The following is a 16,882-nucleotide window of genomic DNA, read 5'->3' on the forward strand; positions in this document are numbered from 1 at the left end:
GGTATATTATGCCTTGACAAAGACCGTGTGTGGATAAAACACGTTGGCTGTGGTCTTATCATGATTTTTGGACTTTCTTTACAATTGGTTGGGGTTCCTACAAAAATAACCTGCTGAATCATTTATATCTGCAATATTTGGTAGCTGGGTGGTCCTTTTCAGGTATACACCATATCTGTTTGATTTTATCGATTTAATGAATATCGTTTTTAATTAAATTAATCATTGTAGGTAATGCCCTAAATGCATCTTATTTGTTTGTTTTTTTGACACACTCTGTGTGAGAATCTGAGTCATCACCAGGAACACTGCATATATGTGGAAGACCTTTGATGTAAATATGTCAGACACTTCTTTATATTGAAGTAAGAAAATTCACAAAGGATGAAGTGCCCCAAAGAAACTTTAGTCACAAACGATGGTTCATTTTTTAAACTTTTATTTCACCAAAGTAAGCATATTCACAAAGGGGGTTGTGGAGATATGTGATTCCCCCGTTCACTCATTTTATTTTGCACACTGAAATGTAATGTATATTATGAACATTCTACACTATATATGTTTCTCTGTTGATATTTTAAATACAATTGAATTTTCCGTTCTGGAAGACATCATTAACCGGAGAGGAGGAAACATTTGTTTATTACATTTGTTTGATGGACTTTGGCTTCTTATTATTTTCCATTACTTACTGAAACATATATCACTTACAGTATATGCTGTATACATTGATTGTGTAGCACCTGTCGATGTAAGACTTTTAAATATATATTAGCCTAAACCAAAACGGACAGATCCAAGAAGCAAGATCCCGGCCACGAATTTCTCCTTCAAAAACAAATGAAGGGCCAACTAATGCAATCAAATGCCTTCACCAAATCTAATGTTATAAGTAACTATGAGGTGTTAGTAGTGTTAATTTGATGAAGTTTACAAGGCAGCGCCGCTTAAAATTTAAGCGCTGAAGACGCTGAACTCGCCGGAGTTGAAGAATCCGGAGGTTCATACATTTACCACCTGGTGTTGTCTAAAGCTTGACAGCCAGGAACAAACCGAACTTGGGGTTAATTCATCCTAGTAAACCATAGATTAAGCCTATTGACTAGTATCTTAGCAAAAACCTTTATGTCAAAATTCAGGAGAAAAATAAGCTGTGACTTATGTAAGAATCAGGGTCTTTGCCTTCTTTATGGATCACAGAGATTGTGGCTGTTGTGGTGGATCTACCAAAAGATGACACACAATAAATGGAGCTAAAAAGATCTGAGTTTCTGGAAGAGAATATCACTAATTGCTATTATAGCAGAAGGCTAAGAAACCATTCAGGCAACAAGCAGTTGCTGAGTATATTGAGCAAATGAATGACAGTTAATTTCTCTGTTATTGTGGCTTTAAGAGATTTAAAGGCTTCTAAAGTACTATCAAGAGAGTGATCAATTTTGCTCTGTAAACCAAGGAGGAAAACCATTGATTTTGGTAAGTTAAAAAGCTTACTTTAAAAATACTGGAATTCTTCTGTTATTTCCTGTGGGTCAAAAGTTAGCTCACCCTGTGTTTTACTAATAGACCCATTGGTATTGCATGTTTGTTGATGAAGTCTACTGGCTAGCAGGGTGTTTGCTTTATCACTTTTTTAGATAAAATTTGGGTCAACCACTTGTGTCTTGGCAGCCTTTTTAGACAGTATTGCATTGAGTTGGTCCATTCAAGGATGGTAACATTTTCCTCAGTGGATGTAGCCTGGGTGCTGGGCCTGAATTGCCATTATCTGTAATTCCAATTTTTGACATTCAGATATTTTTTATCTTTATTCTTGTAATTCAATGCTTATCATTTGGATTAGGGACATGTCTTTCCCATTATAATCACTTTAGCAAGCATGATGTGTTTGGATCCTGTTCTAAAAAATATATTCCACTGAGTAGAATAATTGCAGTCTAAGAACCATTAGCCAAGAATTTGGCATTGAAAGAAAATAGACAACTTTTATAAGGGGCACTTTATATTAATAGATCTAGTATGGTAACTACTGGTGGGCAGCACATTGGGTATGGACGACATTTTAGATGTAATCTAGTGCCAATCAAACTTATGAATAAACTAAACTATGGTGAAGAAGGTATTTTTAGACTAATGAAATTTTATAGCCCTGGTCCCGCTCCACCACTACCATTGGACTTTGATTAACATAGTGGCTCTAACCACAGTACTTTTGAGTGTTAATAGCGCCCATGTTGTCTAGTTTTTCAATGTGGTTTAATGCGGTCCATGTGTTGTAAAATTGTATCATGACATTGCTATATATTGTGAATATACAGTTTGCCAATGTTGTGATAGATTTCTAAGAAATAACAATATTGTTATAGTTTAGTTATCAACAACACTTTAGCTCTTCACTCTTACTGGATAATAATCACGTTCAAATTGCTTCACTTTAAGTAATCTATAAGTGACTACAACATGATTATTCTTTTTAATAACAGTGGAAGTTTGTTGTAGTTAATGCTGTATACAAAGCTCACTCCCTGGTGGGAACAAGTAGTGAAATGTATTGAGGGAAAAGGGGCCACTGTGGCTCATTGTGGAATGAAATATGATTGGGAAATGGGGCTTGCATGATATGTTTGATATTTTGAGCTTCGTGATATTCTGAACAACTATATAGCTGTAGTTGTTCAATGGCATGCAGTTATATTATTGCATAGTAAAGCCACCATTGCCGGTTTAGGACTGTAATTACTCTACTCCAGTAACTGTAGGTAGGAGGGAGTAGTGGGGGGTTGAAGCTTTACCTTGGGTGGCAATTATCATCATCATCATTTATTTATTTATTTAGCGCCACTAATTCCGCAGCGCTGTACAGAGAACTCATTCCCATCAGTCCCTGCCCCATTGGAGCTTACAGTCGAAATTCCCTAATATAGACACACACTCACACACAGACGGAGACAGACAGACAGAGACTGCGGTCAATTTTGATAGCAGCCAATTAACCTGCCAGTATGTTTTTGGAGTGTGGGAGGAAACCGGAGCACCCGGAGGAAACCCATGCAAACACAGGGAGAACATACAAACTCCACACAGATAAGGCCATGGTCGGGAATCAAACTCATGACCCCAGTGCTGTGAGGCAGAAGTGCTAACCACTAGGCCACTGTGTTGCCCAATGATGATGGGCTTTGGGTTCCTCAGTTTATTAATGGTAAGTGTGGTGGTATAACTGATCTATGATACAATGCTATCAACGTAATGATAGTGTATTGATTCGGAAATGTTGTGAAAATGTTCAATGTAAACATCACGGGTCACATTACACGTTACACTACATTATGAGATATTTGCTATAAACTGGACCCTTTTTTTGTCAAAATGACTGATATTTCCTTTTAAAAAAACAACACACAGCCGATAATATTTGCTATAATTATTTACTATTTTGTATGGGTATAATTATTGTAGCTTTACACACAAGTAAAACGAACATTCTCAACTTCTTCTACACCAATCAATGCATTCATTTTATACTTGCAGGCCAGATCAGAAATGCAGCCTTTGTATGAGTGTTCTGCAACGTTATTACCTGCAAATAATGAACATATAGCATCATGTAAAAAAAACTAAATACAAGTGAGTACAGTATTTATGCATGTACACGGATGCACAAAATGTTCTGATTATGATTACAATATGTATCAAGGTAAAGTTTTGCATTGGGTTCCCTAAGATGCATTTGTTTAATACATACAGCATAAATTAAAGCTATAAATCATAATAGTCCATATTGTATCAGATTTACCAGCTATCATGATGTACAGAAATGCAATGTGCACCCAAAAAAATCATTTCTAGCAGTATCCATACTCCATGCTACAGGTAATGTTATCAGTGTGACCATTAAACAGCTTCTACCCTTACAAGATGAAGAGGGAGTGTAATCAGAAAACGGCTACTAACATGAACAAATGGAACACCTTGTGCTAGACTTGCCACTAAGTCCTGTTTCGCTTATAGGGCAACCATACCCAATCGTTTCACCAGTCTCTGTTCTCATTCCACCATCAAATGTATTCCAGCAGAGGTGTTGGACACTTTTCATTTAACATATTATAGATATATTTGTATATTTTGGATTTGTTCCTTCTCCTCTAAGAACTGAAATGCTGTATATGCATCTGAATAACAGATTGTCTCATATTCAAACAGTGCTTTGAGATAACAGTCAGCTTGCAGTTGTTTCATTTATTTTAAATTGCTTGTTGGTGGCTAGCACTGAAGCTCCCTCTTAATAATTGTAGCTTTTCTCATTATTATAGAGCCATGACCTTCCACCTCTACATATGTGTTACTTTGCAACATTCTTGTATATGTTAGATATGGTTCTACTGCTATCTACAGCTGGGGCCAAACCTGTTTTTGTCTTGTTTTATATATTCTTGATGTATGAACGAGGCAGAGTTATTGTAACAAAAGTCTATGTTCTTTGTGAAAAGGTCAGAACTATGCTCATCCCATGAACTGTGCAATTTCTTGTCTTCACCAATTGGTTAAATAAACTTTTTATATTTTAATATCCAATATCTACTCTCCTTCTAAATTAAATGATGTAATCCTCATTAGTCATTAGTAAGATTAATTACTACAGAGGTATAGAGAGAGTGTGCATAACTTTTACTTCCTCTGAGGGGATCATGTCACTCAACCAGCTTAGATACAATTATAACCAGCTTATAACCAAAGAGATATACAGTACTAAAGGGCATTCCTTATTAAACCTTTTTAAGCAGTGACATAGATAAAGAGGAGGACCTTTTCAGTGCCAATTGGTGAATTTCCATTTGGCTATTTGTTGTAATTTTCTATACATATATGTGTCTGGATTGGTTTTTTGCAGGTAGATTTTAGTTATAGAATAATGTACCTCAAACAATCCAATTTTATCTGGGCTGTACAAATATTCCAACAAAATAATTTGGAAATTTAATTTTTTTATTTGGTAAAGTTAAATCAGGTTGGTTGGGTGGATTAGGGGTGCCCTAAATAAATCATTAGTGTAGCCTAAAGTGTCACAATGTTCTAATTGGCAATGTTGGTAGGTATGTAATATTATATCTGGTAATTTAATAGTAATGCATCGTAAACAAACACGCTTCTCTATAATTTCTATATAGAAATACATTACCTGGATCTTTGACTCTTCCAATATAATCCATACATACATCACCAGGATGAATACATCGTTCCGTATTATTGCTTATACATTCTGTCAGCCCATTTTGAAAACAGGAAGTGCATATTTTTCCTTTGCGTTCTATGTCCTCAGGAGGCACTAGAAATATTAATTCTTACTGAAAATGAGCAGTTCTTTCATTCACACAAATGCTTCAAACACCATTATAGCGCAGTTAGAATCAGATGCACTCACCTCCTAGGTATAGGGGCCTACATCTAACAAAGGTTGGCTTGTAAGCCACAACCAAAATGGCCGTAAATAGGCCTGATAGACAGCAGACAATACAACCTTAAGCCATATTTTGAAACAAAGACAGAGAAGAAAAAAAAGTTTGGGCTTGGTTAAGTCCATATTATGCATTGTATCAGCTGCATGGAAATATAAATGAGCATGTGTATGCAAAACAAAAAGACAGATGTTGTCAGCACTTGTCCTTAACACAACAGATCTCTACGTATCCAGAAAATTAAAACATGAGGTAAAGGTACACATTTTGATCAAACATTTAAGCCTGTACCTCATTATATGGAAGATACTTCAAACACTATTAAAATGCAATTAAAATCACATGCCTATTTAGGGTGTAGTTTACAAGCCCCTATAACTGGGAAGTGATGGCATTTGTATTGCATTCAGCTGGTACCATGTATAATAATTGCACTTACAACTGCGCTGATGAGATCTAATAAGACTGAAACAGCTGCCTATAAGTGTGAAATATAGCACGTCATCTCTATGCCTTTAGATCACTGATTTTCTATTCTTATAACTGGGAACAATACCACCTAAGAAGTTATTTGAATGTCTCTATACCGCAATATTCTGGTTGTCGGAAATCCAAAGGGACCTGTTGCTTCGAGAAATTGTGGGCATTATTATTTGATTTAGGAGATGATTTGGGCAGATAAGAGCATTGGCCAAATTTTAATGGAATTTATGGTGCATACAAATGCGAAATTTATTCAAAGAGTGAGAACTAAATCTCATTTCTTTGGTTCTTTGGCATAATGATAGTTCTTACAAAGGTGATAAAAGCATGACAATGTGTATATACCTTTACTGAACTGTACTGTAAATATAATAGTTACATAGTAAGTTTGAAAAAAGACCAAGGTCCATCAAGTTCAATATTTCATAAATCCTAATTGTGTTGATCCAAAGTCAATCCAAAACAAATTCCCAATGTTAATTAAATTATTATCTTAATTTTCCACAACTTCATTATACTTCTGTATGATAAGGGAAGTACATAAATAAATCACTTACTTTTGTAGCTATCTGTGTTGCAGTTATCTTCTGAGCAGCAATGGATGTTAATTCTCACATAGGTATCATTGAAATTAGAGAAATAAATTTCTTTACATGGGAAGCCTGGATTGCAATCTTTTTTAATTAAGTGATAAGTTTCATATCCTATGGAATGATGACATGTAAGAATACAATTTTTATTTTAGAGAAGAGGCTACATTGTTCATTACATTGCACAATTTTCAATAAAAAAACTAGTTGCATGCATGAAGTGATACCGACATCTATATGTGATTTTCCTTCATTGACAGTTCATCATAAAATATTTGTAAATGTGACAAATATAAATGATAAAAGTTCTACTCAAAAAGTATAAAGGTACATTTTGCAGGAATTTCTACATGCATTTAAGTAATTTGTGTAATTTAACTGTAGACTGAACAGCTGTACATTATAAACAACTTTACCTTCACAATTTATATTTTATTTGAGTACTAGAAATCAAACTATTAACCCCATATGGTTCATCTATAGTCCAAGCAATAGGTTACTGTATCAAATTTTTATATGGAGCAAAATGCCCCCAAGCTACTTTATAAAAACTAGAGGAAAACCTAAATTGTCTTTCTGTAAATGCCAATTTTCTTTACTCATTAAAATAATTCAAAAATTAAATGGATATTTTCATATGTCATCCAAAATCAAACAGAGAAGAAAATATCTAAAAATTAAATTTTGCCAGAAATGTATATGATAAATCAGGCTTTATTTTATGATTTGTTTTTAACATAGAGAATCTGAGCTATGTATTTCTGTTACTTCCTAATTATATTTTCTTACTGAATTACAAAATATCTTATACTATGAGTGTATTTTCACAGTGCAAAATATTTGTGTTGTGTACAATACAATGTACATTCATTTCAACACAGCAGCACTTTCCAATAATTGGAGTTTCTGGAGAATCCCTCATAACATTGTTATTTTCTGTAGAGATGGATTATTTATTGTGTTCATTTTCTTACACAGTCATGTGTTAGTTCTACTGAATGATTGATGCTTACCGACTTGATAGAGTTGAGAAACCACCATGCATTGGGTAGCGTTGGGACAATCAACTGACTCTCCTTCACATGTGTCACTGTTTATTTTGAAACACTGGTGACATTTAATAGTGTCACCTAAGAGAAAGAATTTTAATTATATTAAAAAATGAAAACATAATTTGAAATATCCACTAACGATAAAAAAAAACATATCAACAGTCTTACTATTGAACACATAAAATGATTAACCTCACAACATAGAATTTTTAAGGTAAATACACAGGAAAAGGTATAAATGATTAACTTAAAATACAAAATTTGAATATGAAATGTCAGTATCCTACACACTATATATATATATATATATATATATATATATATATATATATATATATATATATATATATATATATATATATATATATATGGGGATTTGCTAGTCATTAGAGACATTAACACTTTGTCACAATGCTAATAACTGTTCTTGTTGTTAATTATTATTATTATCACACTGTTTTTTGTTCATTTGTAGCTGGATCTAGGAAACTGAACACCATGCATATATCAGTATATAGTCTGCAATAATCTCCAGAACCAAATCTAACATGTCAATATTGTAATATTGATTTTCAATTGTATACAACTATACTTATAAATGTTCCAGTAAAGTCAGCTTTTATTACATGTCATTTTCGACTACAAGCTTCAAGGGCTTCTCTGATGTGTGTTTCTTGTACTAAGACATTCATAAAGTAAAATGTTTCATTATCTAAACTATTCAAAATATATATTGTTATTTGCATACCTACTAAATGTCCTTTACGTTCTTTTTGTAGTTTCTCATAAAGCAAGTTTTCTGTTCAGTTTAAAATCAAATTTAAACTTCTGATGAAAGAGTATAGCAATTCTTTCCCAAAATTTGTTTAGCTAATAATATATAAACCAAACTGAGCTATTAGGCTGTCCCTGCTAGTAATATTGTTTAACCAAGTGTTAATTAGAGAAGAAGGACATACCATAAATATATCATTTTGAGGGATTTTTACATTATTGAGGACAATTCAAGAAAAATAAGTATCATGGCAACAAATTCTTACATTTTTAAATAAAAGGGTAAAGAGGAAGAAAAGAAAACATTTTTTATTAAAATAGAAATGTAAACATCTTACCAGTCCATGTAACAGCACAGATTATGCTGAGATAGATGAGGATGGATTTCATCATGGTTAGCAGAAAGTTGAATTAGACACTCAGTTTATAAATGGATTCACCTGTATTCTGGATATATCTGATTATTATATTTATACACTGAAATTTGGAATGTGTAGTTCATTTTATTTGCTTATTTACCCTCTTCCAAAATATCCAATTGTATCCCGTGGCATGCATCACATCATCATGTTTGTTTGCAAATAAACACTGCTAAATGTTCTCATCACCATATGTATTCCAGGCATTGCCTTGAGTTTATGTAACATGAATATATGCCATTGATGACTACATAGCCAGATTATTAATAATTTGTTTGTTTTCAAACAATTGTCTCAGTCGTTCATAGAACCCTCTTTTTCCATTTAGCATCTTATACCTTATCTTTAAATAAAATACCAGGCAAGCAAGCAGAGAAAATTATTGGACTCTGTGCTATACAATAGGGGATGGACACTAGGCTGTATGGAGGAGAAATTAATAACATATTCATCTGCCTTTGTTTTTGTGTTGTTAATATTGCTTATATTTCTCCATGAAGCAGAATTTTAAGTAATAAAGGACATAACATTGTAAAAAACAAAAAAGTCAAGAGAACCAAAAGGAGTTTTCAATACTTCCTAATTAGAACACTGGCAAAAGCAAAATTTATACAAATAGTTATAAAGTTATTTACTTATAAGTCACAAGTATAAAGCCTTCTAAATTGTGTGTGAAATATGAAGTGACCAAAAATATCCATCACAGACACCATCCCCAAGCCTAAAACCTCTGTGGGTTTATCATTTTTAGATAAAAGTATATTTCAGTTTCTTTTTAAAGGAGAATGGATTTAATTTTAATACAGCGGTGCTTAACAATTTGTTTTGTAATTCCAAGTGGTGTATTCTCAATGTTTGGGGATTCCCTGATTGGTAAATATATCAATGTATTGTAATATGAACATCAACCTCTTTTGGTATCATAGAACAATGGCATACTGACACATGAGTTCCAGAACAATGGCACACTGACACGTGGGGTTTTAACACAATGGCACATTGTCACATGGGGTCCAAGAACAGTTACACACTGTCAAATGGAGTCTCAGAGCATTGGCACACTGCCACACCGGATCCCTGAAGGATGACACTCTGAAACTACTGGTCCTAGAAGAGTGGCACCTCGAAACATCTAGTTTCAGAACAATGACACACTGACACAACTGGTCCCAGAACAATGGCACACTGACACATGGGATCCCAAAGCAGTGGCATACTGACACTTGGGGTCCCAGATGATAAAGGATTGACCATCACTACTCTAATAGATTCATGTTTTCAGGTAATCTTTGCTTTCCCTGAAGTGATAGTGGTTTTTGATTATTCCTATAAATAATATCACATCTGCTGTGGAAGCCATCAGCATCTCAATATCAATTGTATGGAGTTCACAGCCACATACTATAAAAGCACCCATATTAAAAAATTATGAAATAAAAGATGGATTTTTTTATTTGTATAAAAATATGATGCACTTCTTCTATCTACAGCTTGAGAAAATGAGAGACACAAGAGACTGAGTAACCAGCAGCATTCTGTAGTAAATGAGATTAAGAGACCAATATTGACTTGAGTGGATTCATGACGAAGCTTCAAAATCAGAGACTATTTACAGAATCAAGGGTTTGCAGATTAATAAAGTTTCTGACTGTAATGAATGGGTGAGGTGTTTCACTATAAATAACATATTGTATTACTTTGTCTGTTAACATTTAGTAAGGGCATCACTGATTAAGATCCCGCAATTGTGCCTTATTTGAACTCAATATCTTCGTATTATGTTCCTGGATATGATCATTACATAACCACAGGCTTTTACTCTTTCCCTCTTATGACACGTCTACTTCAGTTCTTTAAACCTAGTTTTCTGTATCTCACAGGGTTCTATGTATAATATGTTTTGTATCAAGACATTGCAAATTCATAATCACAATGCAGATATTTATGTATGAAATAGAATTTGTACTAATAATGTAGTAGATTTTTTTCAATAACATAAACTTACTCATGGTTCATATAATATAATTTCAACATAGATGACAATCCTTGTCTAGACAATATCTTATATTACTAATTGTGTATATATTTATCATGTGTGTGTGTGTGTGTGTTTCTATGTATGTATCTCAGAATTCTTTGCCATTCCCATGTAGGCTGCATTCTCTTCACCTTACATAGAGTGCAGCAATATCCATAAATTCTATTGGCACTCTATGGGCCTAAGTCATTAAAGAATGTAAGGCAAAATAAAAGGATTTAATGTTCTCTGGGATAAACCATGTTGCAATGCAAGGGGAGAAAAATTAGTTTATTATTTTGCACATAATTTAAATGCTGGCTGTTGTTTCATCCAGCACAGAAATAATTCATAAGCTTACTTTAACGTTGAAATTTAAAGTTGATCTAGGACATGCCCTATCCCAACTATAAATCTATCCCCACATTTTAAATTTACCACCCCCTCCAATGCAACATGGTCTTGACCAGGTGCAAAGTTGCTACTTTTTATGCTTTGGTCTCTTTATTTTATATATATATATATATATATTCAAACATACACGATTCCGGTACATATACTCTAGTACTCCTAGTAAAACTTCTCTTAAAGACAACTCTTGCCATTACATCACCATGGCTTAATGAAACTTCACAATGCAAGGTCACTACTTAACAAAGCATGGTGGTGGTGATTACACATGTTCCACAACCTCCCTTAGAGGGAGGGGGATGTCTACCACACAAGCTGTATTATAGGGACAATCTTAATTATCTTATCTTATTTCATTAATATCTTCCTAAAAAACAACATCTAACAATATTTCCTACAATTTAATCACAAACTTACTATCCAATCACAAAAAAATAATACTTCTTAAAAGCTAGACCACACGACCCCTGGCACTGTCGGCCATCTTTAAGCATATGTGGCTATAATACCAACTTCTTACAACACAAATAATATCTCACACAATTACCCTTTTGCTAACTTCCATACAATATCAATTAACAATCTTCACTTACAATTTAAATTCCTCATAAACAATGTAAATCCAAAGCCCAACATCTGCAAACCAAAGACATCTATTTCACTTCCTTACAAACTATGTACTTAAAAACTAACCATTTCTATGCACACTAACATTTATTATATTGTATTAACAATGTTAAACTTTCACAGACATTCTACAACTCCTATTGCTTATATCTTTAGCTTTAAAACACAGACACTGCAAATGTTACCAACATTGTACAATTCTTATTGCTATTTGCTTTACCATTAAAACACTGTACATATTAAAATCATGTGACTAAACACTAAACATATTTAATCATTATATATTCCCTCATAATCACATATTACCAAGCCCTAAAGGCCCATGAAATGCTTCTATTTTCCTGTGTCTGGAGAGAGGGGAAAATCTGCATCTGTTTCTGTCAGCAGCCTTCTCCAAAAAGTGTCTTTGTCTTAGGAAAAGTTAATTACAAACCCTCTGTGGGAGTGGCTGCTGTAAAGGAAATGAATCTAGGTCTATTCAAATGTAAACGTGTTTGGCCTCACAAATATTTTTAGATAAATGCTAGTTTCCTGCCATATAAAGTAGGGGAGGAGAATGTCATGTTAAAGTTTGGAAAAAAAATGGATTATATAATATTAAATTATATATAATCTTTTTCAGTCCCCCTGTTTGTCAGTGTCTGAAATTACAGTTAAACTGAAAAATATATTAATTTATTTTCCATCTTAATGTAATAGTGATTCAGAGTGTGCGAGCATGTGTATGTGAACAGTTGGTAAATGTTCATAAAATTCGACATTGTACCGTAGACATTGTTAAATACATTGCCAATTTCCCTAAGCTACTAACTACAGCGCAGTTCTCCTACGACACAGCACATATTCCAGCACTACTTCAGCACCATTTTTAGTGCCAATATTACTAACTACAGTGGAGTTCTCCAGCGACACAGCACCAAATACAGCTCTACTACAGCACCATTTTGTGTCAATGATATCACTTCAAAGCTGTGTCAAGCTCCTCCTCTTATGGTGAGGTTAATAAAATATGGAAACTTCAAAGTTATGCTTCAAGTTTCTCCTCTGACATTTTGTTCACCAAATAAAACACTTACCTATGCTTTTCTAACCTTCCCTATTATTTGACACTAACTACAGCGCAGTTTCCTTGCACTATTGCAGAACTCATTGTTACCTGTGATCTGTGTTATTTCTCACAAGTCCTCTTATTGCTGCATCTAGAAAGATCCTCTTCATTCAGGAATGTCTTTCTCCATCTTACAGGACTCTACCAAAGGACTCACGATATCTCTGACCTTGTATGATATAAAAAAGAGTACTAGATACTGAAATGTATGAGATGTTATCTAGTACTCATTTTTATATGATAAAAGGTCCTTAATCAGATATGTTTTATGTAATTTTCTGAATTTTACTACTGACGTTTATGTTTACCACTAACTCATTGTAAAAATTGTTTCTGATATGTATGACTTTCAATGAACAGTACGATTAGTTTATCATTGGTGTAATCCCGGTCACATGACCATTAGCATTATGATTGCTATTTCTCTATCATTATGATCTGACTGCAGGACCTCTAGAAAGCAAAGAGATTGTTTTGCTTATCCTCTGATGACAAGTTGAAGATATCTAAAACAAAGTTTAAATCTTAGGATAAATTAATTTAGTCCGCTATAGTGCCTTTTCGGTTTGTTTTGATTTGACAACTCAGGTCCTCTGATTGGGTATGTTTGTTTACATTCTTCCAGGAACAGATTAATTTATTTTATGTCTGATGTTTTATATCATTTTAAAATATATTGTATGTATTTGCAAATGGGGATCCAATAAGGAACTGTATAAGTAATTTTCTTTCCGTCTCTTTAAATAATAAATGAGATGAGCAGGTTTTTAAAATATAATATTTCTATAATTTATTTAAAAGGTATAATACAAAGATACAGCCATACTGGACGAAGCAGACATACGCCCAGGGTCTCAAATGCCAATTGACACCCTATATTTGATTAACTTATTCTTTTATAGGATATGAAACTCCTTCTTACTTCAAAACACACCGTCCCAGCTTACATCACTGCTGGCACTTTATCATTAAAATAACATGTTCTATTGGATGGTCATTAATATGGACATATCCGGCGATGATTGCTACATACAATCATATGACCATGATCTAATCTGTTTTTCTCATGAATTGTGCAGTAATGGAAAATTACTAACATGTCTCTTGTTATGCAATATGTGTTTTTCTCCGTTCTCTTAAAGACCCACAGAAACAAAATTCAAGTTCATTAGTTCATTCTATTGAACTAATTGGTAATATAGGGTTTTTGTTAATTATTTCTTTGACAGAACCTTCTGATTTTTGATTCAGTTTTTATTGATTACAGTTTTCACACCATAAATACATGACAGGAATTATGTTATGCCTTGAAAATACCCTGTGTGGTTGAAGCACATTGGCTGTGGTCTTCTCATCATCTATAGACTCCTTTCCTGCTTACCTTGCTTTACAGTTTGTTGGGGTGTCCACCGAAAGAACCTTCTGAGAACTTTTATATCTTCAAGCTCTGGTAGGCGGCTGTCCTTATTAATGTATGTAGGAAGACACCAAGGGGTATATTTACTAAACTGCAGAAGATGTGGGCTATAGCAACCAATGACATTCTAGTTATCATGTATTTAGTACATCTATATAGCTAAGATCTGATTGTTTGCTATAGGCAACATCTCCACTTTTTCGAACTTGCAGTTTCGTAAATATACCCCCAAATCTGACTGAATGTCTTTTTTAATTAAATTTACTATTGAGGTAATGCACTGAATTATTACCAGGAACGCTGCATATATGTGGAAGATATTTGATGTAGGTATGCCAGACATTTCTTTATATTGAAGTAAGCAAATTCACAAAAGGGGATTTCCACCAAAAGAAATTTTTTGATACAAGTGGTGATTAATATCTTATCATTGAAGTGATGATAGATACCTTATTGTGTGACAAAAGTAAGGATATTCACAAGGGGGTTGTGGAGATTTGTGATACCGCTGTTCACCATTTTTATTTTATTATTCTGTTGAACACTAAAAAATAATCTATTTTGTGAACATTCTATACTTTATTTGTTTCTCTGTTTATATTTCATATATATCTGGATTTTCTGTTCTGGAAGACATCATCAACCGGAGCAGAAGAAACATTTATTCATCACATTTGTTTGATGGACTTTGGCTTCATATGATTTTTCATTACTTATTGAAACATATATGACTTATATGCCTGTGTAGCACCTGTTGATGTATGTCTTTTCTATGTATATTAGCTAAAACCGAAGCTGGCAGATCCAAGAGCCAAGATCCCAGCCAAATATTACTCCTGCAAAACACATGAAGGGCCAACCAATGCAATCAAAGGACTTCACCATGTCTAATGCCATAAGTAACTCTGTGGTCTTAGTAGTAGTGTTAATTTGATTAAGTAATTTGCCTTCCTGGTTTTGTCTAAGCTTGACAGCCAAAAACAAACCAAACTTAGGGGTGAATCTTCGTAGCAAACCATACATTCAGCCTATTGTCTAGTATCTTAGAATAGAATTCTTCTATTATTTCCTGGAGGTCATAAGTTAGCTCATCCTGCATTATGCTAATAGGCGTAATAGTATTGAACGTTCAGTGTTGTTGGACTCTACTGGCTAGGAGGGTGTCTGCTTTATCAGTCTTTTCATAACATATTTTAGTCAACCACTTGTGTTTTTGAAGCCTTTTTAGAAAGTATTACATTGAGTTGGCCCTTTCAAGGATGTTAAGAGTTTCCTTTGTGGATGTAACTTGGGTGTACGGCCTGAGTTGCCTTTATCTGTGATTCCAATTTTTGACATTCAGATATTTTGTGCTTTTTTTCTTATAATGAAATTCCTTATAATTTGGATTAGGAACATGTCTTTCCCAGTACAATCACTTTAGCATGCATGATGTGGAACTTAATTGGAGCATAACAGGTTTGAAGCTTGGAAGCTGATTGGAAATAAGAGATAGGAAAGCATTGGAGGAAAGGCTTGTGTTTTCTCTAGATTCAACTGAGTGGTAAAAATTGGACTCCACTATTGGAGTTTATATTTTTTGTCAGCGTTCTGCATGGGAACGCCACCTGGAAGATTCCAGAAATGAGTCAGGAAAAGAAACCTATGAATGAGCTTTCCAATGGGGATTTGATTGCAATCCATTGCAAGATATATCAACATAACAGTCTTTCATTATATGAGTTTTCTAATGTTTACCTGAATGGTCTCCTTTATAGTGGGCTATCACAATTTCTGTGTTATATTATATGGATTGATTGACAAAGAAATCATCTTGAATGATGTAAGAAAAATCCATAACACACGTTTACATTTTGCACATTGTATAGAAGTTTGTGAGGAAACCAAGGGTCAGACTTTTGTAGCCTAGGTCCAACTCCACCACTACCATTTGATATTGATTAACATGTGCCTCTAAGCACAGGACTTTAGGGTGCAAACAGCCCGCATGTTACCCAGCTTTTCAATGTGATTTAATGTGGTAGATGGGTTATAAAATTGTATTGTGACATTGCGATATATTGTGAATATACAGTATGCCAATGTTACGATTAATTTCTAAGAAAGAACAATTTTGTTCTATTTTAGTTATCTAAAAGATAACAACAACCCTGTAGCACTGTATTCTTGCTGGATAATAATCACTCACTGTTTGCATAACCAAAGCCATCATTACATGTTTCTAAATTAGTTGCTGGAGTTGGTTGGTGGGGTTCATCCTTCACTTTCGGAGGCAGTGATGAGCTTTGGGGTCCTCAAATTTGTAATGGTAAGTATAAGCTGCTTCACATTTTGCTGATACATGATGTAATGCAATATCACAGAGATAGATTATTGATTCTGTGAGGTCATGAGCTCATATAGGCCATGGTACACATCAGTCCCATGGCACATTACACTGCATTATGAGAAATTTGCTATAAACTGGACACTATTTGTCAAAATTACTGATATTTTCAATAAAAAATAAAGCAAAAAACCCTAGAACA

The 16,882-nt window shown here is 33.9% G+C and overlaps 1 protein-coding gene across 1 annotated transcript; it reads right to left on the reverse strand.

Moving 5' to 3' along the window:
• Positions 1-3,426: 3,426 nt before the first annotated feature.
• Positions 3,427-8,854, reverse strand: LOC142107927 (lymphocyte antigen 6 complex locus protein G6c-like). The gene is made up of 5 exons (XM_075191594.1): positions 8,694-8,854; positions 7,543-7,659; positions 6,497-6,643; positions 5,180-5,326; positions 3,427-3,580 (listed from the first exon to the last, which is right to left on the reverse strand). The coding sequence occupies exons 1-5, from the start codon at positions 8,746-8,748 to the stop codon at positions 3,462-3,464; spliced, it is 585 nt and encodes a 194-aa protein (XP_075047695.1). The 5' UTR covers positions 8,749-8,854; the 3' UTR covers positions 3,427-3,461.
• Between the last annotated feature and the right edge of the window lie 8,028 nt (positions 8,855-16,882).

The sequence above is a fragment of the Mixophyes fleayi genome, chromosome 11, assembly GCF_038048845.1.
Source record: "Mixophyes fleayi isolate aMixFle1 chromosome 11, aMixFle1.hap1, whole genome shotgun sequence".
In the NCBI taxonomy this organism is placed as follows: Eukaryota; Metazoa; Chordata; class Amphibia; order Anura; family Limnodynastidae; genus Mixophyes; species Mixophyes fleayi.